General features: G+C 39.7%; 1 protein-coding gene across 1 annotated transcript in view; it reads left to right on the forward strand.

The window, feature by feature from the left end:
* Positions 1 to 27,774, forward strand: part of agbl4 (AGBL carboxypeptidase 4) — a 277,105-nt gene that overhangs the window by 19,407 nt on the left and 229,924 nt on the right. Inside the window, exon 3 of the mRNA XM_040129068.1 lies at positions 3,688 to 3,812. Coding sequence (XP_039985002.1) covers positions 3,688 to 3,812 — 125 coding nt within the window. The remainder of the gene's footprint in view (positions 1 to 3,687; positions 3,813 to 27,774) is intronic.

Here is a 27,774-nt window from a genome sequence, read left to right on the forward strand (position 1 = left end):
TAACAAAACATTAGGTTAAGGGCAATAGTTTTCTGGTGTGCTATCTCTCTATCTCTCTCTCTTTCTCTCCCTCGCTCTCTCGCTCCTTCTCTCGATGGCCATTATCAAAGGCAAACTCAATGTAGAAAGATAGGGTTGAGAGTAGCAGCGCCGAAGCAGCAACGCTGGCCGTGTGGCCACAGAAGTTCAGCGAAGTAGCCGTCAAGAGGGCTTTACTAACCTTCCGACAGATCTATGTGCGATGGAACCAGCTCTATGAGCACAGAGCTGTTTGTTTCTTTTCTCTCAGTTTAAGAGGAAATACCATAAAAACCACTCACATCAAAAACAAAAATAATTAATTAAAAATAATTTTAGTTCTCTCTCTCTAAAGCATGCAATATAAAAATATAGTTTATTGTAAACCAAAATATAAACCCTTCACCTTGTGCACACACCCACAAACAAGCACTTTCTGTGCTGATGGTTGTGTCAATTCGCTGTTTCAATGAGCGTAACTACAGGCAGCCAGTTGATTTGGCCACACAGGGAGCTTCTAGTAGTCTTCTGAATTCCTGTGAGATGAAACAAACAAAAACAATACATAGGCTTTATTTATAGCCAAGTAATTCTTTATTTTATGTATAACACTCAGCAGCTATTGCATATTTTTTCTGTTTTCTTTTTGTAATTATTGTAATGTCTTATAAACCCTGTCCATCATAAGAAATGATAGCAGAACCCCTGATTTGTGATGCAATGCATTGAAAATAAAGTAAATTATAGTTATAGTTTTTAAGCTTAAAAAATGTTGGACACCAGTGGGTTTATTTTGTTTCTGTGTGTTGTTTGTAACAGCATTTCAGGCCACCTACTATTGGAAGGCAGAAAAAATGATTAGCATAATTTTTCGTTTATTTCCAATGAACTGTTTAGTGAAGATATATAATGATGTGAAGGCGATTTTCACAGTGGAAATTCACAAATCAATGTATTGATTTCTGATAATGGTTTAAAAGCCTTTACTCACTTTAAATTTAAAAATAATGCCCCCAAATAAATAACGAAAGTGGCCTCAGAGAGTGGTTGTGCTTCCATTATTGAATAGCATTATTAAAACTCTGATAGGAAGGATGACCTTTGGAGGCCATTATAAACCTGGTGTAATAGTCTGTATTTGGCAGTGTCAGCTCTGTGAATAGCTGTGATGTTGGTATGAGAGTTGATCGATTCGATGACACATCTGTCTGGAACAGGTGCTGCTCTGCTGTTTATCTCCTCTCTTTGTCAGTGCTTGCTAGCTGCAGCTGGGTCTGGTTCATCTCTCCGCCTGCTCTTGGCTCTATTTGCTTTCAGTGGCTCAGGATTGCATTGCCAACCAGCCAAAAAGCTAGTCCATGCATGCCTGCCTGTGTCTTAGCTAGTCAGCCACTATGAAAAACAAACAGGGGCTGGATGATTATTCAGTATTATCATTTATAATCATTGTCTTTTTAATGTCATGACAAGTCCTCATATCATGATATTGCACCTCACTGTTGTCATGGCTAAATGAATGAAAGAATGTGAGATCATAAACACTTCACATAAAATTTTTTTTGGAAACCTTATTGTTTTTTCTGTAAAACACTAAAAAATGGTTGTCTGAACAGCTCTAATAAGAGATAACAAACTTTAAATGCACTTTGTTTTGAATACTTTGGTATAGTAAGAACAATATGAAGATAATATTGTGATAGTGATCACAGACAATTTTTTTCCATATTTACCACACTTAAATACTATATCAGCTAAGTGATAAATACACATTATTGTTGAAAAGGTCCGCCTATAACATTTTATTAGGTTTTTCACACGTAGCACTCCAGAGCGGCTTTCTTGTTATGTGCTCATTGAAATATACCAGCCTACATGTAAGAGATAGCTGGCCAAATAGGTAACTCATGTAGTTGATTCCGCACTTTTATTATTTTTATGTTGTTGTGTGCCAGACTAACAGAAGAAAGTTTCTTCGGACATGTTTTTACTGGCATGTAGGTACGTGCACTTATATACAGACAGAAAGACACACTTAACTCTTACTCAGCACATGTAATTCATACTTGATAAAGGTCTTTTATCAACATGTAGAATTTTGCCTCTCTTTCCCTCCCCCAGTCCACACCTCTACCTTTCTGTCATTGCCTATCTACCCTTACTTTCTTGTGTTGTGTATGCTTCTTGAATGTATAATCAGCAGAGTCTAGATGAATGAATAGATGAAGTACAAAAGTTATATATTTGTGCATTTAGCAGAGTAGCGTGTGCAGAGAGGGATTTTCTCCAGGCACCAATGTGCTGGAATGAGACGCCACTCACCATTAGTGCTAGCTGTGGAAGCTGTTAGTGGACGGGCTTCAAATGTAAATATGGATTTGTCATCAGCTTATTGTTACACAATAACCTCTTGCAATTTCTTTCTCACTGTGTGTGTGTTGCTATTGCATGCTGTGCTGTGAATGAAACACCATTTAAATTTGAAATTTAAAACTGAAATACTGGTTTTGTTTATATTTCAGAGCCCGTGGTAGTTTTCTGCAGTCCTATATAAACTAATGATTACACTTCTGTGGATAGTTTCAGTGGAGTAGAGCAAAGTGTTTGTGTGTGTCTGTGTGTCTTACAAGCTGACTAGTGGATTAGCTCTGTCCGATGGCAGAAGGAGAGGGATCTACTTTGACAGTGTGGTAGTTAGCCCATCTGTCTACAATCAGCTGTGTCTGTGTGTGTGTGTCTGTGTGTTCATGCTGCTGCTATGGCACTACCTGCCACCAGGTGGTCAACAGTACCCTGATGTAGAGTTGTGAGGGACTTTGAGCCCAGTCGTCTGCCCTGTTTGCCAGCGAATTTAACTCATCAACAGCTGCTAGTCTTATACAGCATCTCAGCTCAGCTTTTAAAATGACAGAGTTGACTGGTCTCATATTGGGTGAAACTCACAATATGTCATTTTTCTGTGCAGCCTCAACGAGAAGGTGAACACACTCTTATCTCACTTTTACCCCATCTCTTTGCTTTGGCTCTGACAATCATTAATTTGTGCATGCACCACAAGAGTCTCCACCACATGTGTGTCCAAATATAAATCAGAACAGACAAACACATACAGATACAGACGAAGCCTATATTTAGTATGCTTGTCATGTAATCATCTACAACCATCTTATAGACAGCTTTGAGAATTGGTAGCAGGGAAATATTTCCCATTGGATTAATTATACTTCCATCTTTTTGATGTTGATGATATATTGTGTGTCAGTTATGGATAGATGGATCAACCTTGTCTGTTGGTCTTTCAGCTCCTCATAGTTACTGCCCTCTGTGGGCGTTGTTTTGGTTTGAGAGACTTACCGATGTAGAAAAATGTGCAGCTACATACAATGATAGATCAGGCAAGAGCCCACTATGAAAGTGATGCACCATTAGTAGACACTTAACTGTGAAATATTGATTCAAAATGTCTTCCTGTGAAACCAGATCCTTAATTTGAAGTAAGGCCATGTTGTGTTATCACATGGTTTTGTCTTGCATGTGCATGTATGTTTGTAATGTTTTGAGTCCACTGACTGAGAACCTTTAGGAATACTGATAATGATCCACTGTGATTCTCTGCTGTGGACTGCTCAGTTCTACTAAATGCTAATGTAAGCTGTCCTACTGCCTCTGCAGGGAACCTTGGCCGTGTTGACTACATCAGTGAGTTTGAGTTTGACCTATTCATCCGGCCTGACACCTGCAACCCCCGCTTCAGAGTTTGGTTCAACTTCACAGTGGAGAATGTCCGTGAGACCCAGGTAAGCATGCTATGGTCTTGTATAGTTCCACCATTATTCATAGAGAAGGGCTCTTCTCCCAATTCCATTCAATAACACACAAAGACTTAAGTTTGAGGATTTTAAATTGGTGCAATCACATGAACGTTTGGTGTTTTCGTATATTGGTGCCGACTAAATGAACATACTCCAAAGCCCCTACCTACTGCCCCTGATGTAGCCTGACTGAAGTAGATGTCTCATCAATAAAATAAATACTGTATATTTATTTAGTATATTTTTTTTATTTGTTTGTTTATATAAATACAAACCTGAAGAATAGATTACTTTATCAATCAAACAATCATTACACTAATGTTATATAGATATCTTATAAGAAATACATAGATCTATGGAGTTGGTCTTACATACTTAAAGTCAATATGTTGTTGGATCAAGTTAGATAAAGTTGTAGATAGTATTGACTGACAGAAAAATCACAAATTTCTGGTAGGGCTTTCTGATGGTCTAGCGCAGTGAGGGCAGCCCCTCTTGATGAGACTAAAAATATAATATGTAAGTGTTACAATGAAATTCATGCTTAATTGTCATTTCTTGAGCAGTAGAAAATTGCACTTGTTAACACTGAACACTTTAGAACTAAAATAAATAATAGTAATTGAGCCAATATAAAGATGCAGCAGGACCGTTTCCAGTTTTTCATTTTTAAGATGATACCAGATTTTGTGTTTCTCTCTGAATGTTAGGGGAGCAGTTTGCATAGGTAAATACAGTATACATACGTTTTATCCACTGGATCTACTGAGCTACTCACCAAGACTATGGTGAGCAGAGGATTTTAAATTTAATGTTTAGGTGTGATACAGTTTCATGATGTTAGCAGTCATAACTGGAATACATAGACAAACCATCACAGATGATCATTTTTAATTAGCCACAACTTTTTTTGATCCAACCTTGTGCCAAATTATCCATAAGCGATGTGGTTTCTCTTTTTTATATCCTGAAACTTTGTGTTGCTATATTGATTGATCATATGTTAACATTCCTAATGAATGGCCATTTAGATTGGCTGAAATGTCCTTTCTTAAGACACGCACAAACTGTCACGGTACATCATCTAAATGTCCTCTAACACATCTCAGTGGATTGTGTTTGTGCCAATAACACCACAAAATTTGTTTCCTCTCAGAACTGAGTCAGTCTTCAATTCCTACCTCACTTCTTGTCACAGCCTCTGAACTTGATTCTGGCACTAGCAAGCTCTGAGCTCTGTAATTGGTTGAAAGAGGTGGTCACATGCCACAGTGATCCACTGTATGTGAGTACATTGAGTCTGGCTTCAGGGGAATGGAGGCTTGTTCCACCATTTAAATATAACTTTGCAGGATAAAAAGAAGGTAAAACTGAAAACATTGGCTTTTAAGTTTGACTGTTGCTATGTAATTTGTGTGCATACGAGCTTGTCAGGCTTAGATATGAAGCAAACAAAAAAATGAGAGATAAAGTATACAGAGAGACAGTCTGAAGATAGCCAAATATAAAGACAGAGGGAGAATTGTAGAGAGAGGGAGGGAGAAAGAGATTGACAAAGATGAAAGTGAGAAAAAAGCAAATACAGATCCATAGAGAAAAAAGAAAAACAAAGGCTGAAAAAGGTAAGCATGCTGCTGTCTTCCTGTAGAGTGTCCAGCCCAGCCTATCTGAGGCTATCAGGCCTATCAGCCCATCTCCCTGCAGTGCTGTAGTCAGCACTAATCACATTTTATGGCTCTGAGATGAATGGGAGGCCTCGGCTTGGAGCCGAATCGATCCCAGGGCCAGATAGACCAGCACCAGCAGCTTGCAGCCTGGGCCAACAGGATATTTGCTGTTGTGGCAAAATGACAGAGAAAGTGTGAGAGAGAGATGGAGAGAAAGTGACTGGGGAGTGGAATAAGACGCTGTAAACAACAAAAGAATGATAAATATCAGGTATATGAACACACTATGTACAGTGGAACATGCCAGAGCAAGCCTACAGATGACAGAAACAAGTGAACGGTCATTTCCATTGCACAATTCCCTGCTCTCTTTCTCTCTATAGGACCCCTCACAAGCTTTTTTCATAGAAATCTGTGCCTTATCTGTCCAATTTCCTTCTTCAAAGGGGCCTTGTGTGAATTTAATCTGCTCCAGTAGAAGGTGTTGTGGTTAAGTGCTGCCTGTGCATTTTGCCAAGGTGTGTTTTTGTGTGTATACAGACGGTGTGATTAGATTATGTCTTTGAGCCTGGAATCGTCAGAATTCACATAAATCTTTAGTTTACATCCTAATGGTTGTAATATTGTTCTGATATGAAACACAAAGTAAAATGCAGAAATGAAACAAAGAATAATAGCATGAGTAAATAAACCAACTAAGTGTAGCTATGGTGGGAAAGGCTGTGCTATAGAGATATCAGTGGGTTCCAGGGGAGAACTGGGCTGTTGGAGTGTTTCATCCAGCTAAGCCTTGCTAACTCTCAGCCTGAGCCAGGGGAATGGGGAACAGTAAAAGCCCGTGATATTGGAAGTGAGATGGCCATTTTGAAGGAATGTAAGCTGGTGAAACAGATTTGGTCTGCCTCAATCAGCTTAGCAGCTTTGTGGAAATTGGCTTCACCGTAGAACTGGTTATGATGGATGGCTGGATGGATGAATGTCTCTTTTTTGTATGTCCTTACTTTTTTGTGTTTTTCGAACCACTCACTTACCTCAAAAGCCCAGTCCAATTCTGTTTATGTTGGTTGCAATGACCGGGACCATGTGACACTACTTGAAGTTTTGCTTGGTTCTGCTTATTTTCTTTAAGAAAATAACCTGCAAAAAATACTTGCGCTCAATGTTCTGAATTTTGACTGGGCCACGGAAGGCAAAGATCTGGTGGCACAGTGCAATTTTAGTGTTTGTTTTGCCTTGAAAGTCCAATCATCCACCGGTGTGTGTTTTGTCTAGCAGGTTTTCACAGAAAAAAGTCTGTGTTTCGCTCAGATTTACTTGGTTGATATGGTAATTAACTTCAGTCGGACTTTTTTCATACCAGACCATTGTTTTTAATACCGAACAATTTCTGGTATATGAAATTTAGGCAGAGATATTTTAAGTCTTAGCTATTGGTTGATTTGTCACTAAATTTGGTACAGACTTTCATGTTCCCCTCCGGATGAATTATAATAACTTTGGTGATCCCCTGACTTCTCATCAAGGATTTTTATCAGATCAAAACTTTTGACCAAATACCTGCAAAATGAATGACATTCCCGTCAGCCTCAGCTGCACTTTTTGTTTACTGCTAATTAGAAAATATTAGCCTGCTAACATGCAAACTAAAATGGTATACATATTAACATGCTGACATTAGTATTAGCTAAAAACATCACTGTGCCTTGGCACAGCACCACAGCACAGTGTAGCTGTAGGCTTAGTATTGTTACTTGATTAATTTAAGAAAATCAATGTCACTGACTAATTCATAAATCATCAAGTCATTTTAGCACTACACTGCGCTGCCCTGACAGGTAACCTGCAAGTAAAAAATATGTCTGTACTTATTCACAGGTATGTACACAGGTAAATATTAACTAAATGTGGACAGGCGGCGGGTTAAATAACAGGAACAAAAAAATAACACAGAAAACAGAAATGAAAAAAAAAGTGTAATTTTTATCAAGGCTAATTAGCTGCCATGATTCTTTATTTTTAGTTTTATTTTGGATGCCTACATCAAAACCTTTCACCCGGTTTTTCATCATCACTCCAGAACTGAGAATGCAGCTGACTGAAAGCAATGGGCAGTCACTTTGGATTTTTGGACAGATGATTTGGTTATCTGAAATTGGTTACGTTTGTGTCACTTTGCATTACCTCAATAAGTGGGGGCTGACTGCGTGAGTGCTTTGCACATCTGAATAGGACAGTACACCACGCAAAACAGCAGATAACCTCAGACTAACCATCGTTTAAGTCTGGCGTGAATACAATTTTTAATGTGAGTGTGCAAGCTTTGTGCTTAATTAACGTTACGGGCAAGGGTCGGGTCGCGGGACTTACTTTAACGGGTTGGGTAGGGTCTGGGTTTGATTTAGAGATAATTGTGGGTAACAGGTGAGTTCTGGTCCCGGGCTTTGTGGGTGCAAGGTGGGTGCGTCTTTCCAAAATTGGACCCGTGCAGAACACTGGTCCAGAGCTTCTTTGGCACAAATGTTTTGATTGACTGTGAGGTGTATGTCTGAATACATCAAAAAAATCAGAGATTGGTATTGCTGACTCCATTTCATCAGTAAGGCCCGTGCCACACAACCTACCTCACCTGTACGTGACGGTCGTGGAGTGTCCTGTTTTTTATTTCGACACCCATGTTAACGGGTTAGAGCATCCACGCAGGCAGCATGAGACGCGCGTCTGTGGCGCAGCTTGAGCCTCACTGCAGCAGCGCATCGTCTAGAGTTTGGGCATGGAGCCTATTTTTCACGAGAGGCGTGCAGTTCTCAGCATATATGACATTTATAACAGACAAGAAACAAATATAATTATTATTATCTTTTTAACCATTTTAGCAATTGCATGTTATTTAAGGAGAAAATGGAGGCTACAAGTGTACTATATAGTCGTAGCAGAAAGCCAATGTAGGCTATAATTACAGATATTATGTTAATAAGTTAACAGAAAATTGGTTGAAGGGCAGTAGTTTTCTTTTGGGCTCTCTCTCTCTTTCTGTCTCTCTCTCTATCTCTCGATAACCATTATCAAAGGCAAACTCAATATAGAAAGATAGGGCTGGTAGTAGCAGCACCACAACAGCAACGCTGGTGGTGTGGACACACGTGTGCGAGCCGCAGCAGTTCAGCGAGGTAGCCGTCACGCACAAGTGAGGTAAGCCGGGTGGCCTAGGTCTAATTTTGACTTCACTCAACAGTACAGAAAACAACTAAAGAAAGGGTGAAACAACTGAAGACAGGGTTAAACAAGAAAGTGTAACAGTAAAGATGAAAATTAGTTGTTGTCTCTTTACAGTGGTCTGATGTATCGAGTCATATTTAACAATCAGAAAAAGGCAGGGCACTTTTTCATCATTTTTGCTGCTAATATTTACTTTTGGAAACATAAATATGTTATCTTGTCAACTTGTCTTGGTAATCCTACAAAGTGAAGGTTAAAAAAACCTGAATTCTACAAGCATGTTGAAGTTTGGCCAATTTTCACTTCGTTAGCATTCATATACTCATTCACATTTTGTGCTACGCCATGTATTTTAGAGCAGAGGGCCAGGACTCTGAAAAAAATTCCTGTAGCATTTACTTTCATTTATATTACAAGAATTCAGTATCATTGAACCTTTAAAAAAGTTTTGTATCCCATGTCCAAACTGAGTGAATTTCAACTTTACATGTACGTTCCAGCTACCACTATTTCATTTCAGCTTCTGCCTCTGTTATGACCAGAAACCAGTGGATGAGTTGATATGATACCCCATTGGGTAAGTTGATATGCCATTCTATTCTGCTGTAGGGGTGTGCTTGATGTCAGGCTCCGTGAAGGGCACGGCTGTGAGCTATTATCGTAGGAGCCTTCAGGGAGCCATTCATAGACGACAGGCAGTAAAACCTTGTGCCGAGCGCCTTCAACTCCTCCAACTGCAGCAGGGGTGATTTGTAAGCCTCACTTGTCCAGGGAAAGCACAGTGCAGGGCGGTTACTCTCCGTCATCAGGAAAGAGGACGAGCTGAAGCAGAATAGGCCATGTGTTAACTAGAATCCCTAAAGAGCCATCATCACTTTACGCTTTCAGACAATGCTCACCTATTTAAATTCATCATCAGTTATGTTATGCAATTTGTCGTGGAGGGAAGAGTTGGATGGCACATTAAGTTAAATATTAAACAGGATTTTCAAACTATCACAGAACCATTATGGATCATGTCTTGGTGACGCTAATCAACCAGTTCTACCTTTATGCAGCTAAAACAATGTGTTGTGGGCTACAACCAGTTCTATAATTGAGTACAATATCATATGAGTCAGATATCACATATCATTATGCCAAATTGGGTTTAAAATGCCCTCAAACATCCTCTAAAATGTGTTGTTTTTTAAACGTGTAATTTTCTTATCAGTTTGAAAGGTACACCATTAATATTCTGATGTCTTGTGCTAAAGCAGAGAAAAAAGAATTAAGTAAAGGAGAATGAATGAGAGACAGAGAGAAGGAGAGATAGGAAGAGAGCAGTGCAAGAGCAGGGTAATAGATGTGATGCACATTCAATTTTTTTCCATACAGAAGAGACAGAAACGGGAAGAGAGGATAAAGGAGGAAGAGGAGTGGTGTATTTACGAGAAATTACTTCTTCATGTAAGCAATACATTTCCCTCCCATCCTAAATAGAGCATGTTGGCAGCAGTTCCGGAAAGTCAGCTGCTGGTTGGGGTGTAACACCAATGCCAGCCTGTATGTGAGAGGTTCTTATATGAGCTTGCTGCTTCATCAGCTCTGGACATGGTTCTGGTGTGAAAAGCCTGTCTTGGCCATTTCCATGTGGATCAACACATACTTCACCCCTGCTACTCCTGGTCTTCTCAGGTTTGTAGAAGTGTGTGGGGACCCTCCACTCCCCCTTGTCTATTCCACCTCTTTCTCCTCCTCCCTTCCCACTGTGTTCTTTGTATTTCTCTACCATCAAGTCTGTGTCGTAATGTCGTTTCACAGTGACAGAGGGAGAGGAGGACAGCCGGATCTCTAGCAAGCAACACTTTATGAACATGGGCTAATCATTGCTGGCATGGCGTGGCCATGAGCATGTGCTGCAGACAGCTAGTTAGTGGTGGTTATTCGTGGCACCACATCTGACCTGCCTATAGTATGGCTTGCTGGATATGCAGCCCTAGGATTAGACTCCTACTCATCCATAGGCAATTTTATCAGGTCTACCCATGCTGTCAAAAGCATACACAGGCAGGGGCTCATGCACACTGACAAAGATGCACACTCTAAAACTCTCTCACACATAAACTCACTTACATGCTTGTTAACAGGTCTGCTTGTCTTCTTGCCCTGTCTGTCTAAAAGTCTCCACACACAGGCTGGCCATGTCATTTTAAGTCGTTTTCTTTGCCTTTTCTTTCTCTTCTGCCCCTGCAGCATATGGAACAAGGTAGATAGGCATGTATATTGTGCTTGTTGTATTCTTCTTTGGAAGTTCATTATTTAAGCTTCCCCTCTCTACACTCTCCAAAGAAGAGACATTGGCTTCTGTGTGACTCTGCCAAAGGGATTATTTCACTTCAAACCACCACATAGGCCCAGAAAGTTTTGGATCCTAGTTTCAAACCCAGGAAGGAAGTTGTGGAAAGACTTGTGTGGTTTTGAAAGACATACAAGACATCAGACAGTTGTGTCAGGGAGCGTAGGGTATCGTAAGTGACCTTGTTCTGTTAAGGCGAACTAAGGCATCCTTCCTTATTGTCAAGGCTGATGCTCCCCAGATCATTTCATAATGACATGGACAAAAGGATATGACAACAGCACAGAATGAATTTTCAAATTGTGTCTCTGATAGCAAAATGAGTTTTCCCTGGGTTATCTCTGCTGACGCAAGGTTCCTTATCGAAATTCATTGCCTTATTTTTAGCTTGATTCACTTTAAAAAGGAAGCACAGAGCTTAAGGGTATGTTTTGAAATAAAGCAGACACACTTTTTTTTACGCATTTGCATTGTCTTTATTCAAACAGCAGAGACTCATACAAAGCTCTTAGCTCACAGTTTCCAGGGACTTGTAGGGTTGAAAATAAAAAATACAATACCTATAAATGCCTATAATACGTACAAATAAAAAAATAAAAAAATAGTATAAGTAAAAATAAATAAAAATACAATACCTAATCGTACAGTTTTGCCTTTTCCCTCGATTTGTCACAATAAACTCTTAAAGTGCCTTTTTAGCAAAATACAAAACTAAAAACATCTATAACTGAGGTAGCATGTGAGAGTTTGGACACTCTGCTTCTGTTTATGTGTGATATGTCATGAAACAGCTTGTAGTTTGTCACATGTTTGGCTGGCATGGGAACATCTGTAGATAAGTTGTGCCCATCAGGAAGGTCCTCAGTGGGCCATCCATTTGGAGCCTGGCAGTATGGCAGAGTGAAATGCTGCCAAAGTGGACTGAATCAAGATGCGTAGTTCAAAGAGGTCGGGTGCTCAAAATAAGTGTTAGTGAACTTTTGATATTTTTTGTTATAGTGCACTTAGGCTACCATGTTTAAACTGAGCAGGATAGTTTTTTTTTTGTTTTTTTTGTTTTTTAAAATTTGTTTTATGATAAATTAATTTTTTCAAATTGTTTGTGAATGCAGACAATTTTAACATATCAGCCCGTTGTGAAATTTGCAATCCATTGCTGGATAGACAGTGACACTCTCCTTACCCTCTTTGCCCACTACAGTGCACGGTGTCACCAAGTGCAAGTGAAAAAAAAAAAGCCCACTACACTTAAGGAAATTACCTCCTAAATGAAAACAGAACTGTCTGTCCTTACCTCTTGTCCTCATCAAGAAATCTACCTAAATTGCAATAATGCATCAACATACTTAGAGACACCTACTAAGTTTACCTTCAACACACACATGCACAAACATTCAATCACAAATAAAAAAGACTACGTCAAAACCTAGTTTATGGCCTGACCGCCCTTTATCTGTTTGCTTTTCTCCCAGTCTCTATGCTCACATATACAGTATTTTAATACAGACGAATTCCCAATAAAGCTGTTCTCATTTACATGTTTTTCTGTTTCTGTTGTCAGACAATGGAACAAGTATTAAATAGTGACTGAAACACGGCCCATTAAGACTACATGTTAACTAGCAGTCACTACAAAGCCATTTCCAAGCTGCCGCTCTGCACTGCTGAAGTCTTGATTTTTTCTGACCGTGACCGTCTTTTGACAAAATCAGTGTATACATAAGCTAAAAACAACGACTATGCTGTGTTTTTGGCTAGATTTGCTTATAAAATGTTCACTAGAGAGTAAGTTAGAAGCTCATTCACGTCTGTGTCAGCTGCTGTGCAGTCAATTGAATGAGTGGCATAAAGAGGTGTGCCTGCTGAGGGAAAGCCCGACTTCTCGCCCACAGAGCAATACTGGCGACACTCTTCTTTCGAAAGTGGCTAAGGTTTTTCAAAAAAGTCACTGAATTTGTCTTTAGGTACTTTTGGTGAAAAAAAGTCACTAAAGGGAATGTGAAAAGTCAGTAAATCTGGCAAGAAAGGCGCTAAATTGGCAACACTGCCTGTAAACAACCCCCTGATGACTCAATAGAAACTGTTAATGCCAATGCATTTTGAAATACCAATGGCCAATTGTGTAACTTCAGCACTCAGTCATGCAGCATTCGGCTGACCAAGGGTGTAACTTCATCACTCAGTCAGTCACAGACATCACTCAGTCATGGACATTCGTGTTTCCCACCAAAACCTGTTAAACTTCAAATCCTACATACTAAAATGGAGGGCCCAAATGCCTTGAAGTTTTAAATGCTGCACTTTTGGTAGATTTGGCTTGGATGCTGGTGGTGGCAGAGGGCCAGCGGACCTTTGCAGTCTTTGCATACAAAGAGCAGGGTTGCAATGCAGGGGGAGAAAAAGGATGGAAGAGAGGGAGAGAAATGAGTGAGATGCTATTAACTGCTCTTTTGAGAGATCTGGCTGTTTAAAAACAGGGTGTTGTTAATTTATGGACAAAATATATATATTTTTAAATTTCTTTTATCTGTAATACAGGTACAGCTAAATGGAATATTAAAAAAAAGTAATCAATTTTTAGTGTTTATTGCTGGTATATGTTTATTAATGGCAAGTGCTAACATGCTGCAAACTATTTAATATGACCTAAATATTTAACACGTTTTTTTGTAAATATCTAACCTGCTAATCAATCATACATTTGTCACTTTACTTTACTCATATCAGGCCAAAAAGTCATCAGATAAACAAGGAGAAAATGCTAGCATTGTGAAAAGAGGAAGCAAAACCAGGGAAGAGAGAGTAAGTGGTGAGCAGGGAAGAAAGCAGAAGAGGTTTGCTGAGGTTTCAGGGGGAGGCATGGTTTTGTGGCTCAGTAAGGGCCTTGTGGAGCTGCTGTGCATCTGCATGAAATGATGAGCCTGGTGTCAGGACATGGATCATCCTTTTACACCGAGTAATGAATACAGATTGCACACCGGATAGAGAAGCTCTGCAATCTGCTGCACCACAAATGAAACAACTGCCGTTCTAATCAAATAGTCTTTTCATGCCAGCGCAGCCCTCAACTTGGGCTAAATTCAATTCCAGATTCACAGATTTGTGGGTTGGGGGTTGGAGAGATGCAGGAGGCAGAGGGGAGTTATAAATGTTGTAATTAGAGTATTGTTTAATGTGTATGTGTGTAGACATACATGATGTGTGTACGTCGGTGTGGGGATGGGGGGGGGGCTCCCTGGCATCATGTTGTCGTTAACCACTTGGTTATTTTAGATAGCAGTTGGAAGAACGGTTCCAATCACAGCAAACACACATACACACACACACACACACACACACACACACACACACACACACACACACACACACACACACACACACACACACACACACACACACACACACACACACACACACTCTCACTCATGCACAAATGCACACATTTAGCTAATTATGCCAACTAGTGGCTTGGGAGAACACGTTCTCTGTATTCTGTATTTAGGGAACAGCGAGGAGCTTTGAAGGAGAGCCGCAGTGCCTCTTTGATGCTGCTTTTGTTTTTTGTTTGTGTGGTTTAATAATTTAATCAAGCCAAACGTCCTCCTTCTCTCTGTAACTGTCTGTTGGTGGAGGCTAATTACTCTGCAGATTGTCCTCCTGGTGCTAGAGACGAGAGTTTAGATCTAGAGGGGGGTGGGGGGTGCTGATGGGTGTAATTTAACAGTGTGCTGATGGGCTAAGATGTCTGTAGACTGCTGTTTTATTGTTTTGGGAGGCTGCTGACGAGCTACTATTCTAATATGCACCATCTGATGAGAATGCCTGTAATGTTGTGGTGCATTGTCTTTCTTTTCCATTCTCCCTATCTATCTATCTATCTATCTATCTATCTATCTATCTATCTATCTATCTATCTATCTATCTATCTATCTATCTATCTATCTATCTATCTATCTATCTGTCTGTCTGTCTGTCTGTCTGTCTGTCTGTCTGTCTGTCTGTCTATATATCTATCTGTCTATCGATCTATCTTTCTTTCTATCTAATGGCGATTTCAAAAGTGTGTGTGGTTGTTGAGAGCGACAACTTGTTGTTTGCTAAGTTGCAAAACTAAAAGTCGCAGGAAATATTTAAAGAGGAGTATCAAAATTTAGGACTTAAAATAAAGAGTGAGATTAGATAAGATGAGTGATGGCAAGTATTATTATTACACAAATACGCCATGGAAGTGAGAAAGAAACAACCATTAAACAGGTAAATTATTGCAATTGATAAATAGCTAGAATTGCTTGTAAATTTCACGGGTCCTTTATGAGCTATCTTTGTCACAGACTGTGAGACTAAAATCTACTTTTCCTAGTTTCTGGCAGGTGGGAAGTATGTGTTTTTGGCATCACTACCATCACAGTGCCTACCATTTAGGCTAAGGCTTCAACATCCATTCCGACTTACTGAATGACTGACACACCAAATCAATGAAAAGATCAGCGGTTCAGCTTCATCTAGTGTTCAGAGTGCACTGCTATAACATTCCTTTCTGTTGCTAGTAAAATTTTAATAAGACAAGATTACACCAGGGACCCTAGTGAAAGTAGAGAGTTAAACCCGAAATCCACGCATTTAACTATGTCTTTGATCTGTGTTCACCAAGTGAGCTTCCTTCAGTAAAGCAGAAATCTTACAGCATGGTTCAATGGTTCATTCAAACTGCCTGTTGCTGTCTTTAGTCAGCAGTAACAACAACTGACCGGTCTGTTGTAGTCTTGAAGATTTCATCCCCAATCTAGACCTAGTGTAAATGATTAGATTTCAATGCTGCTGGCTCTAATTAGTGTTCACATAATCAAATCAAAAGGCACACTAGAATGATATACCCAGCTCTGTTGTATAATATTGCACACACTACAGACGATGGATACATCCCTGTCAAAAATGAATTGTACATGTGTTTGAAAGTTATAGTGGCAAGGTATGAGCTAAGGCTAGCCACGTGCCGGGGCTAGATTCATTGTAACCCTAGTTCTGTGAGCATGGGCTCTAACAGTGCTACAGTCTTACCTGACCCTGTAGAGGAGTGCACAGAAATGTGCATGGTTATGGTTAATCATGACAGACTTAAGGTACCAACACTTTGCAGTAATGGCTGTGTAAGTGGCTGTCGCACTCTGACCTAGAGGACATAGGGATTTGGATTAGAATACTAGACATCGCTGGGGCCAATAGCAGTATGTTTATTCTTCCTATACTGCAGAGTTATCCTTTGAACTGTTCTGCTCTTTGGCGCTGTATTCCAGGCTTTTGCCAGTTTATTGTTATTTGTCGCTTAAATGATGGTATATTTATACATGTTGCTGTACTGAAACTGAAATTTAAAATACAAAACTGTTTGATTCTAGGGAGGCAAAAAGCCAGTTTTGCTGCAGTTAATGAATATAGTATTTGTACTTTGTTGCTGAAAAAAATATTTCACAATTTAAGGCAATGTTTACCCTTTCTGTTGTAATATATATTATACATGTACTATACTGTAATAATGATAGAGTTTACTAGTTGATGGTTTCATAAAATAGTATATTTCATTGGTACCACTGTTAATTTGGTTATTTTTTTAAAATGTGTGAGGCTGGAGGCCAAGAAGCAGGGACTGGTGAAGTGTTGGCTGTTGAGGGTTGTTTCAGTGCTGATTTGATGTTGATGTTTTTTGGAGGGGGGGCACTTTCAGACTCTGCTCAAACACCATGTGGTTAGGTGAAGCCAGTTGGGCTAATTTACTCTGTGTGCTGTCAGTGACACTGGGTCGGAGGCTAGCTGCTGGTGGCATGCCGGCCCAAAAAGCATGCTGTGAGGAGAAAAGTTAATAGCTACTCTACTGGCAAGTGCGTACATGTCATGCTCAGTCACTGATACATATGAAGTGTTGGCCTTGGAGCAAGAGTACAGTATCTCTGCTGTGTGTGTGTGTGTGTGTGTGTGTGTGTGTGTGTGTGTGTGTGTGTGTGTGTGTGTGTGTGTGTGTGTGTGTGTGTGTGTGTGTGTGTGTGTGTGTGTCTGTGTGTGTGCGAGTGTGTGCGAGTGTGTGTGTGTGTGTGCATGTGCACGTGTGCCCGTGTGTGCGTGTGTGTGCGCGTGTGTTTGTGGCTCATACAGTATCTCCTGGCAGCACCTGGGGTAGGTGTTGTCAGATATATGCACCACCATAAATCAAGGCTGTGGTCTCAAATGTGTGTGTGTGTGTTCTATCCATCTTTGGTGCCTGCAGGTACATATATATTCAGAAGTTAAATGTCAATAAAACAAAACAGTGATTATTCAGGCTAGTTGGCTCAAGTATATGTGTGTGTGTGTGTGTGTGTGTGTGTGTGTGTGTGTGTGTGTGTGTGTGTGTGTGTGTGTGTCAGAGCCACTGGAGGATCTAACTTCCTGTTCTGTGATGCCTTGGTCACATTTACTATGAATGTTTCATGTCTCACTGGTGTGACTTGTTATGAATGAGCCCACAACCACAAACAGAAACAAACACACTCACTAACTCACTACCTCTCTCTCACACACACGCACGCACGCAGGCACACACACACACACACACGCACACGCGCACACACACACACACACACACACACACACACACACACACACACACACACACACACACACACACACACACACACACAAGCACACACACACACACACACACACACACAAGCACACTTGTATTTCTATCTTTGTGAGGACACTCATTGACATAATGCATTCCCTAGCCCCTTACCCTAACCTTAACCATCACGACTTCATGCCTAACCCCAACCCTTACCCTAGCCCTAACCTGAACCTAATTCTAACCTGGACCCTAAAACCAAGTCTTAACCCTCAAACAGCATTTTGGAGTTGTGCGGATGGGCCAAAATGTCCTCACTTTTCCTCACTGTGTAAAGTCTGTAACTCAAATTGGTACTTGCAAAAATAGAAGTACAAGTACAAGTGAATAATTTCTCCCATTAGAGTGAGTTTATGATTCAATTTACTCTTATTATTGTCAAAACAAATGCATTTTATTCCTTCAACTGCATTTAACCGTCAGAATTTTGAAGCATTGGTTCTGAATTGAAATACTTGCACAAATATGGTGAACCAAAAACTTAGTACAGAAAACTAGATTTAAAAGGGAGTTTGTTAAATAACAATCATGTGCTTGTTGAATTTACAGCATGTATCTTACATTTTTGATATCCATGCCAACTTGTATATAGGTTAAAAAAGTCAAAAGGCAGGTATGAACTAGATTTAAGAGTTAAATGTGATTGTGAAGCTTAGTTAGTTTATGGGGGTACGCCCCAGCCAGTGTAAGACATAAAAAACAGAATGCCTGAAGCTGCTCTAAAACCTGGTCAGACTAGGCTGGGGATCAGTTATTTTTGACATCAAAACTGCACTGCCACACCTGATTTGTATTGACACTCCTCTCTAAAGTGCTCCCTGCACTTTTCAGTAAAAGCAATTTCATGGCAAGCCAAAATATTACCAAATGGAAGCAGGTGGAACAAAATCGACTTTTGCCCAACAAAAGATAAGGTACCATTTTGCTGTTACAAGGTTGATCTAAACTGGCATGAAAACAGGGCCCTATATGTTAGAATTTATACTGTAAATGCACAGCTTGGTTCTACTCAGAGGATTCTCCCTGTCAAAGATGCCTTGATGCTTTAAGCAAAATAAACTTTATAGGGATTCTCTCTAAAACACAATTGAGATTTGGGATCACAGTGTGATAGAGACACCTTACTGCTTTGTTCATCCTGCATGTGTGATATCCCCACCATGGCAGCAGCTCTGCTAGAGCTGCTAGTGTTTGAGAGTAAACAGATGTTGTTTGTCTTTCTGATGTCGAGATTTAGCATCTCCAGGGATGCAGCGGACCTGTGCTTTCCTGTAAGCTCACAAAGGAATCAAAGATGGAGAGATGGAAATAGCTCAAACAGATGAACACTATTTCACAACAAAAGTGAGACTAGAGTTTTTTTACACTGCAGTGCTCACGGACAATATGGTCTTGTGGTTATGTTGCCTGTTAAAATAAAAAACATATGTTTCAAAGGATGGTCTCTCCTTTTGAGTTGGATGAAGATGTATTGTTTTCACATATATGCTCTGTTTACACTGTTTCTCAGATTTTCAGATTATGCTTTTCTTATTTACCCTTTTAGATTTTTTTTTAGTTTACTGACACTTCAGTCTAGATTGAACATCAAATCGCATGAGTTATTTCCAAAGCCCCTAAAATTAATATATGTTAAACATATAATTCATTTAATGTTCTAATGTCAGCCTTATAATAGATAGCAAATATGTTGTTTGAGGGTGAACTCACACGTTGCACCAAAGCTCAATGTGAAGATAGTTTTATTTTATGAATTTGGTTATTCTTTCTGATACAACAGGGACGCTGGTATAGGTGAGAGCTGGAAAGATAGATTAACAGCAAGAAACAGAGTGTTCCCCTCCACTTTAAATGTCTTATCATTGTTAGCCAACATTGAACACTGACAGCCTATGTGTGCTGTCAAACCGTGAATCCCTAAGGACAAACTTGCCTCTGTGGCTACTGGATCTGGCAAGTATACATCAGTACACTCAAATGAAAAGCTTGAAATGATGAGAACCAAAGGAATGAGGGAAAAATGAAATGGGGGAAGACATAGATAAAAAAGACAGAGAGGAGTAGAAGTTTGGGGTATAATGAGCAGTTGGAATGTGAGGATTGCTGAATTAATCAGACTGCTAGTGCTCATACAGAGTAGGCAGAATGGTTTTCATGTGACAAATGTGTAATTAAGAATGATTTTATATACACCCCCCCAGCCCCTTCATACATACGCACACACGCACACACACGCACGCACACACACACACACAAGCAAACACACACACACACACACACACACACACACACACACACACACACACACACACACACACACATGCAAACACACACACACACACACACACACACACATGCAAACACACACACACACACACACACACGCACGCACACACACACGCTCCCCTTGACAGAGTAGAGGTGGGTGGGAGGAACAAAGCATTTTTGTGTTTCCCTGCATATGTCTGTGAGTGTGTGTTTTTGTGTTTTGAGAGAGAGAGCATAAAAGTATAAGAGTGAGATGAGATGGAGGCTTTAATTACAGTCCTATTAGAATAACACCAGCCCCCATCGCTCACAGATACTGAGTGATAGAACGGAATGTTTGCATTTTGGCATCGAGCCTTTTTTGTCATTTAGATTACACCATACTTTTTCAGCCAGAATGTGTATTTTAAAGATTTTTCAGCCAACACGCACAAGATATTTATTTTTGACTCCTTATTTTATAAGCAGTAGCAAATATGAGTGATAAATAGCTTTGGAAGGCCTGCATACAAATTTAGTTATACTGACTGTGGTCTGGCAAAGTTCAGTTGGCATTTGTTTGGATATTCAAAGTTGTGAAGGGGTGTGAACCAACATAACTTTGTAGGTGACTGGATCAGCCCAAAGGCTCACTGTTGTGGTTTTTTTTTTTTTTTTGGTTAAATTTCAACCTCATGTTTGACTGTAAAAGATTAAACAACAATGTTGGCTTTTTAAAATTCAAAATAAAAACCAATAGAAATCCAAGATTTAAAAAAAAAAAAAAATCAAACGTAATGACCCCCAATCAGCCTTTATACAGTTAGAACTGCTCACAAAAATTGGTTCTCAATTATTTTGAATAATACCCCATAGTTGATTGATCTGATTTTAGGTTTTCCTCCACATGAAATTGGGTGTGTTCAGTCACTGATACCCATAGCAATAGCTGTGCTATACCTCCATTCTGTTGTGTTGTGTTTACGGTAGCATTTGTGTATTTTTTGTTTAATCTAAAGTGTGTTGGGCTCTTTTTGCCACAATTTAAAATATTTTGTATAGAAAATCTAAGATTAAATCATACAGAAATTGAATTAATTCAGCACTTACAGTACACTATTTCATCTTTTATTTCAGCCTTTTGATGTTTGCCAATGATCATACTAGTTTTTATTTTCAGGAATCCATGACTCTCTCATACGATGGTCATTGCAGGATTTGAAGTTTTATCATTATAATTAGTATTATTTGTATATATTATTCATGTTTCTGATATACTTACTTGTACATCAAATAATGTTCATTGAGTTGTATGTGTATAATGAACTTGCATCTGCTTTGAAGCTCTTAAAATGTTAACATTCTAATAGTTGATATTAAAAATTGCAATTTTCTGTCACAGTCTGATATGCTTCCATATTAAAAAGCTGTTAGGATGAAGCTTAATTTCACAAAGGACAATTTAAAGTGTAAAAGTGGATAGGAATAAAGAATGAAAAATGAAAACAAACAATAATCACTAATCCACCACTGAGGAGCTGGAGAGGGTTGAATAGAATGGATATTTTTTTCCCCCCTAGAAGCAGGATGTCAAAGTGAAGGAACCGTTCATTTTATCGGACCTTTGAGGTTGCAGAAAAAGGTCGAGTAGGATTCGACAATTATAATTATTTTGTTGTAGCTCAGTCTATGCTTAACACTGGTTTATCCCATCTTATTTTAGCTGCAGTAGTTGAATGATCAGTGTTAAAAATTTAATTTTCATTTGTCCAAGAAGTTTGAAAGTCGGGTTCAGTACACCTTAGTGTTTACAGTGCTTGGCTGTTTGTCGTTATAGGTTTACAGGTATTAACCACAGAGGGTAAGCTTCTAACCTTTGTGCTAGCAAATTACATTATTAGCAATATTTAATATTATTGGTATTTATGCATCCGAATTATTGTTTGGATATCTTATTTTCCATATCTGATGTAGACAAATAGTCATACTCTGTGTGTGTGTGTGTGTGTGTGTGTGTGTGTGTGTGTGTGTGTGTGTGTGTGTGTGTGTGTGTGTGTGTGTGCGTGTGTGTGTGTGCGCGCGCGTATGAGTTGCTGGTGCAATAGAGCCCCGGCTGTCTGTCATCAACCCGACTGCATTAGACTCGGCCTCTGCGCCTGCAGGGCCCACAACTTCCATTTCTCTGCTACAAATACAGGTCCTGGCCCGGGGCACCCCGGCAGCCAGCATAGTTAATGACTTATTTACTGTTTAATGGCTGTATACTGCACCACAACAACAATTAATGAGAAAAAGCCACATTCACAAGCAGTAGGGGAGCCAGGTGGTGGAGGTTATTTCCTCCTTCTAACTTTATCTGAGCTCTGCCTTCTGCTCTTCCCTGATAAACTCCTGCACACCTTACCTGGAGACAGACAGTCTGAGAGCCACGAGGACAGCTACTTTTACAGACTCTGGGAGAAAAGAAAAAAAAAAACACCTTGGATTGACCTTATTTTCGCCAAAATCTATTCTATTCTGGTTTATTCTATTCTGTCTTGAAATAAACCATCCAGTCACTGTGTCCTTGTTCAAATAAAGTTATTGATCTTGCTCACTGTGTACTCCCTCTTTTTGTTTTTTCAAACTCGGCCAATGAAAAACATGAAACCCTGCTGAAAATGCACCTTTTTTTTCAAATCTCCAAAACGCCATGCTATCCCCATGTTTTTCACCTGGTTTGATTCTTCTCCACCTTCCTCTCTTTCCCACAGTCCTCTGCCCATCTGTCGACCTCTGTTGTTCTCCCCAGCTCTCTTCAGCCTCGTGAATACCATCGCTCAAGCAGTGAACTGTTGCAGGCACTTTGTTGCTGACCATAGTGCTGAAAGCCTCCTGCCTTCCAATTGCCAGAGTGTTCATTTCATGGTTCATATACCCCGTTCTCCATTTGTCAGAGTGCCGTTAGCCCCCACACTTATTTCTTTAACCCCTTCCCTTACAAATAATAACAAATCAAATGCACATTTGTTCACCTCACAGTCACAGCTCTCCTGGAACTGTCAGGCTTTCGATTAAAGTGATGGCATGAAGCCGGGTGCACAACATGTTGCATGGAGTTTTCAGATGGTGTTTCAGGTGTTTTTTTCTGACCCCTAATTATTGCATGTTGCACTTTTAACTTTGTGCGTTCTTGCTTGTGGTGTGTGAGCTATTAAAAAAGCCAGGCTGAATCAAGGCAATTTGCTGTATTTAAGCCCCCCTTCTTGTGAAAATGCTTGTTCGGTCATTTCCCATGCTAAATCACAAGGTCATCACAACATACAGTATGTAAGCTTGTGTGCAGCGTCCATCTAGGTTTCAAATTTCCATGAGAACCTCCTCCACATATATGGCTGTTTTAAAAGAAAAAGAAAAAAAACAATGCTGATGTTAAGGAGTCTTGACAATATGCCATTAAGCATTTGATGTTCCTTAATTATTGTCCTGTGATCCCTTTAAATGTGAAAGTAGCATGGCAGTTACATACTTGACTTGTCCTCTGGTAGCAAAAGATCGACAGACCAGAGCATTTTCAAGTAACTTTCATCCTAATGTTCCACCAGTAGTCTGTATTCTATTAGGTTTACACAGACATACTTAAAGATTTTCGATTTATATTGAAGTTCTAATTTTTTCTACCTTTAGTTAATACATGAGTATTAAAGACACCTCTCAATATAACATAGTTTAATATGCCAGCCCTAACTTTGGCTGCAAAAAATTAGCACTGTAAACAATAACCGAAATTTAACATAGGCCAGCTTTTCGAATGCAGGATTTATTGTAGGGCTATTGTATCTGTACCTTAAATACAGGTTTGGTGGCCTTAAAGGTTGGAGGCTACAGAAGCAGTGTGTTAAATTTATTATAAATATCAAATATAAAATATTAATATTCTTTAACCTTAACTGTAGTTATACCTCCACAGCTAGTTAATTCTCTCTCATTCTCTTTTTCATTCCCTTCGATGTCCTTCATTTAGAGGGCTGCCTGTTTTGGTTCCAAATTATCCTTCATGCCAAGCTGGATTTGTGAGCGGTGCTATGCCAGATGCTAAGTAAATGTGTTTTTCAATCTATCTGCTCCCCAACCATCCCACTCTTCTCTTTCTCCCCCTGCCTCTGGACTCCTTCCAGTCCCCAGTGTTTTTAGGACAATCTCTGTGTCGTCTCATCTCTTGCCTGCCTGCATGCATTCCTACCTGGCTGCCCATTGCCCCTGATATTATTCCTCCCAGGTCTCGATAAATAACCCTGGACCTCTCTGGCCCTCAGCTCTACTGGCTGTTGCTGGAGCACATTTGTTAAAATATCACCTGCTGTAGAGGGGAAATTGATACTGCTGCAATGTGCTCTGGGCAATACAGTTGACTTAAAATTCCACAGCACCGACAGTTGTAGGAAAGTTCAGAATTTTAACAAAAGAGGAAAAACAACTCAGTTGTTCTGTCAAACCTTTTCAAAAACAGCGGCAACTTCTCTCTTGTCAAAAAGCTTTAATCAAAATGCTCAGACATTTAAATATATTACAGGTACAAAACAAAAAGAAAGATAATATTTGTTAAATTCCATTAAATACAGTGATACACGCAATTCACAGAATTCCCCAATTCTGCAATTGGAGTTGTTTTATTAAATATAGAAATGGAGATGAAATGATGCCTTTAAATACACACAGAGTCCCATGTCACTGCAGCTAGCTAGTTGGGGTCTGAAAAAAGGAACTTCCTCAATATATGAAAAACTGTTTAGTCTGTTTGGTTTTACCCTGTTGCTCCAAAAAGAGGCCAATGATCAGATGAGACATCCCCAGATGACCAGGTAAGAGGAAGAAGCAAAAGTTCCTCTCTGAAATCTGCCATTATCCAGATGGCACCATTAGCGATAAGCCAGAACATTTCTTCCCTCTTATAATTGACTCCATAGGCTATTAGGCAGGTTGGCACTAGGCGAGGTCCACTGGTGCACATTCCAGATGTTCTCTTTGTGTGTGTTTGTGTGTGTGTTTGTGTGTGTGTGTGTGTGTGTGTCTGTGTGTGTGTGTGTGTGTGTGTGTGTGTGTGTGTGCGTGTGCGTGTGCATGTGCGTGCGTGTGTGTGTGTGTGTGTGTGTGTGTTTGTGCGTGTGTGTGTGTGTCTGTGCGGTGAGGGGAGAGAGCTTGGCTGTTGTCGTGGGTGCTTGTGGTGGGTCTAAGGCTCCCTACAGATGGACATAGGGCTGGGTGGGTCCTGGGAATAAGTCACTTTCAATTATATCAATGTCTCTATCATCTGTCTGTTCTCAGTCTCTCTTACCCCATCTCTCTATCTCACTGTCTGTCTCTCTCTCTCCCTTTAGCTTTTGGAGAAGAAAGATTAAAGTGTTCTGTTTTCTTTTCTAGATCTTGATGCTTGTGCTTGATGCTTTTTGGGTTTATCTGAAGATTAAATTATCTCTCATCCATTGTCCGTCTTTAAGTTTGTGAAAGCACAGTGATATTTGGCAGACATTGTTAAGTGTGGTTGCTATTATTAAACTCCAAATAATGCTGAGAGACTTAATACCAAATTTCAGTTGTTGACCAGTTTAATAAAACTGGCTTAAAATTTCCTTAACTTAGCATGTTGTGTATTGTAGTAGTATGTTATTATTTTACATCAAATGTAAGAAGTCCTTGGAAAAGGGCAGATTTTAGAGACCCCCTAAGCAAACAATGAGTATGTTCATTTGCCAGGTTTAAATTTGTAGATTAACATACCATTGTCATTAACGGCTCCTGCATGTACCACCTTATCACAAACACAACTCCAAAGTCTGCACAAGGAGAGGCTGATTTCCAGAACTATTGCTGTAGCAGGCATGAAATGGCTTTTTTAAGTGTTTGTATTACATTACTGAATGGACTTTCAGTAATCCTTTTATAGCTAAAAAAAGAGCTAAAAAGCCATTAATTATTCATCTCCCCATGGCTCGTGGTTAAGAGGAGATGTGCTCTAGGGTTTCCATCAGCTATTAGTAAACAAATCCATGCTGCAGGCTGAGCTCCTTGTCAGTAGAGAGCCATCTGCCCTTTGCCATGACTTTCAAGTGAAAACCAGAAATGGACCTACATGACACATGATACTGCCTCTTGAGGATAAAAAAACAAGCATGCAGAAAGGAAAATGAAAATTGCTTATGGGGACTTTCATTAAGTTATTGAGTTTGGAAAACTTATGCAGGAATATCAACGCACAAACTGATCCCTTTGTGAGAACGACACTTAATTTATTCATGACATCAATCTATTTTGCGAGAACAGTTGTAGTTACATTACTACCCCAACTGGGTTGGTTCAACACATTATGCCTCTGTGAGCAGATACTCCTGAATTTGTCATGACCCACCCATCAATAGGTATTTGATGTAATCAAACAGCGCAGTTTGAAGCCCCTAATCCAATTTCTTTGGCAAGATACATTGTAATTTGGTATCACTGTAATTATGAACTGAATTGTGAACTGTATGTAAGGGAATTGAATTAGCCGACAGAAGAAGAGTAATATGATTGGAAACCAGGAGAAATCAATACAGCATTGCTCGTCATCTCAACGTTGACCTGAATCCTGCCTGAATGTGGATCTTTGGGGGATTCAGCTTAATTCAATCTGTTGGAGCTAACATGCTCCCTGTCCCCTCCACATGGTTGACAACAGCTCTGTCTTGATTTAGATTGCTAGGCAGGAGCCCTGCTGGGGGAAGCAGAGCTCAGAAGAAAGTAGCTTGATTTTATAAATCTGATTGTATGAAATACATGTAGACATACAGTATAAGCCATCATACAACACTTTAAACTAGCTGCAAAGCCCTACATGCTACAGTTACCTCTCACTACTATCAAGACAGCTATAAACATACAGTTGTATGTGGTTCAGTTCCATGTGACAAGGTCGTGAATAATAAAGCCTGCTTAGACAGTTCTCTGATGAGCATCACACATCACATCACTGCATTTGATGAACAACGCTTCCATACATCCTCATCTGTGTTGACAAATGGTTCTACAGTAGAGTGTATAGAGATTCTCATCCTCATGGGTGCATCCCACCGATGATAGCTCCATGCTGATGGAGTTGGTAGCCTGAAGAGAAATGGTTAATGCCACAGCTGTAGCAACCGCCACTATGGTTTACTCTGATGGATGTGGCCAGAAAAACTGAAGCATAAGGTGGAGTTGTGTATGGAGATGCTGACTGAAAAAGTAATGTTTAACTGGCTGAAGCCCTTTATCTTCAAAAGCCCTGACATTTACTTTTTACCCTTCAGGTTTTTATCTTAATCCCTATTTCTTCTTGTTTTTAAATTTCTGTATTGCTATATATGAGGTCTCTATGATGGAGTTTTAGGACCACATTGGGGAAAAAAATTCTTACATTTTGGGAATAAGGTTGAGATATTATGAGAATAAAGTCGTAATATTGTGAGAATAAAGTTGTAAAATTTTGAGGAAAAAAAAACATTTTTTAGGACAATATATTACTAGCAACCAACAAAATGGACAAGAGGACAGTTGGTGGCAGCCTGACCCTGCTTCTGGCAACTGCTGTTTGTCTCAGGCGTCGTGCCTTGCCACACACATTATTCAACAGGTTCTTTCTTTGGAATAGACACAGTTTATTGTCTTTTTATTGCCAGTTTATTGTCTTTTCAAAGTCCTGATTCTTTTGATAATTTGGTGCTGATGTGCCAAAAGATTAAGTATTCCGTTACTTGTGAAACCTATACTAGAGTATAACCTCACAAGATGCTCCACGTTCCTCATTTTAATGCAGGTGGCAGGCTGCTC

This window comes from Xiphias gladius, chromosome 6 (genome assembly GCF_016859285.1).
Source record: "Xiphias gladius isolate SHS-SW01 ecotype Sanya breed wild chromosome 6, ASM1685928v1, whole genome shotgun sequence".
Taxonomy (NCBI): domain Eukaryota; kingdom Metazoa; phylum Chordata; class Actinopteri; order Istiophoriformes; family Xiphiidae; genus Xiphias; species Xiphias gladius.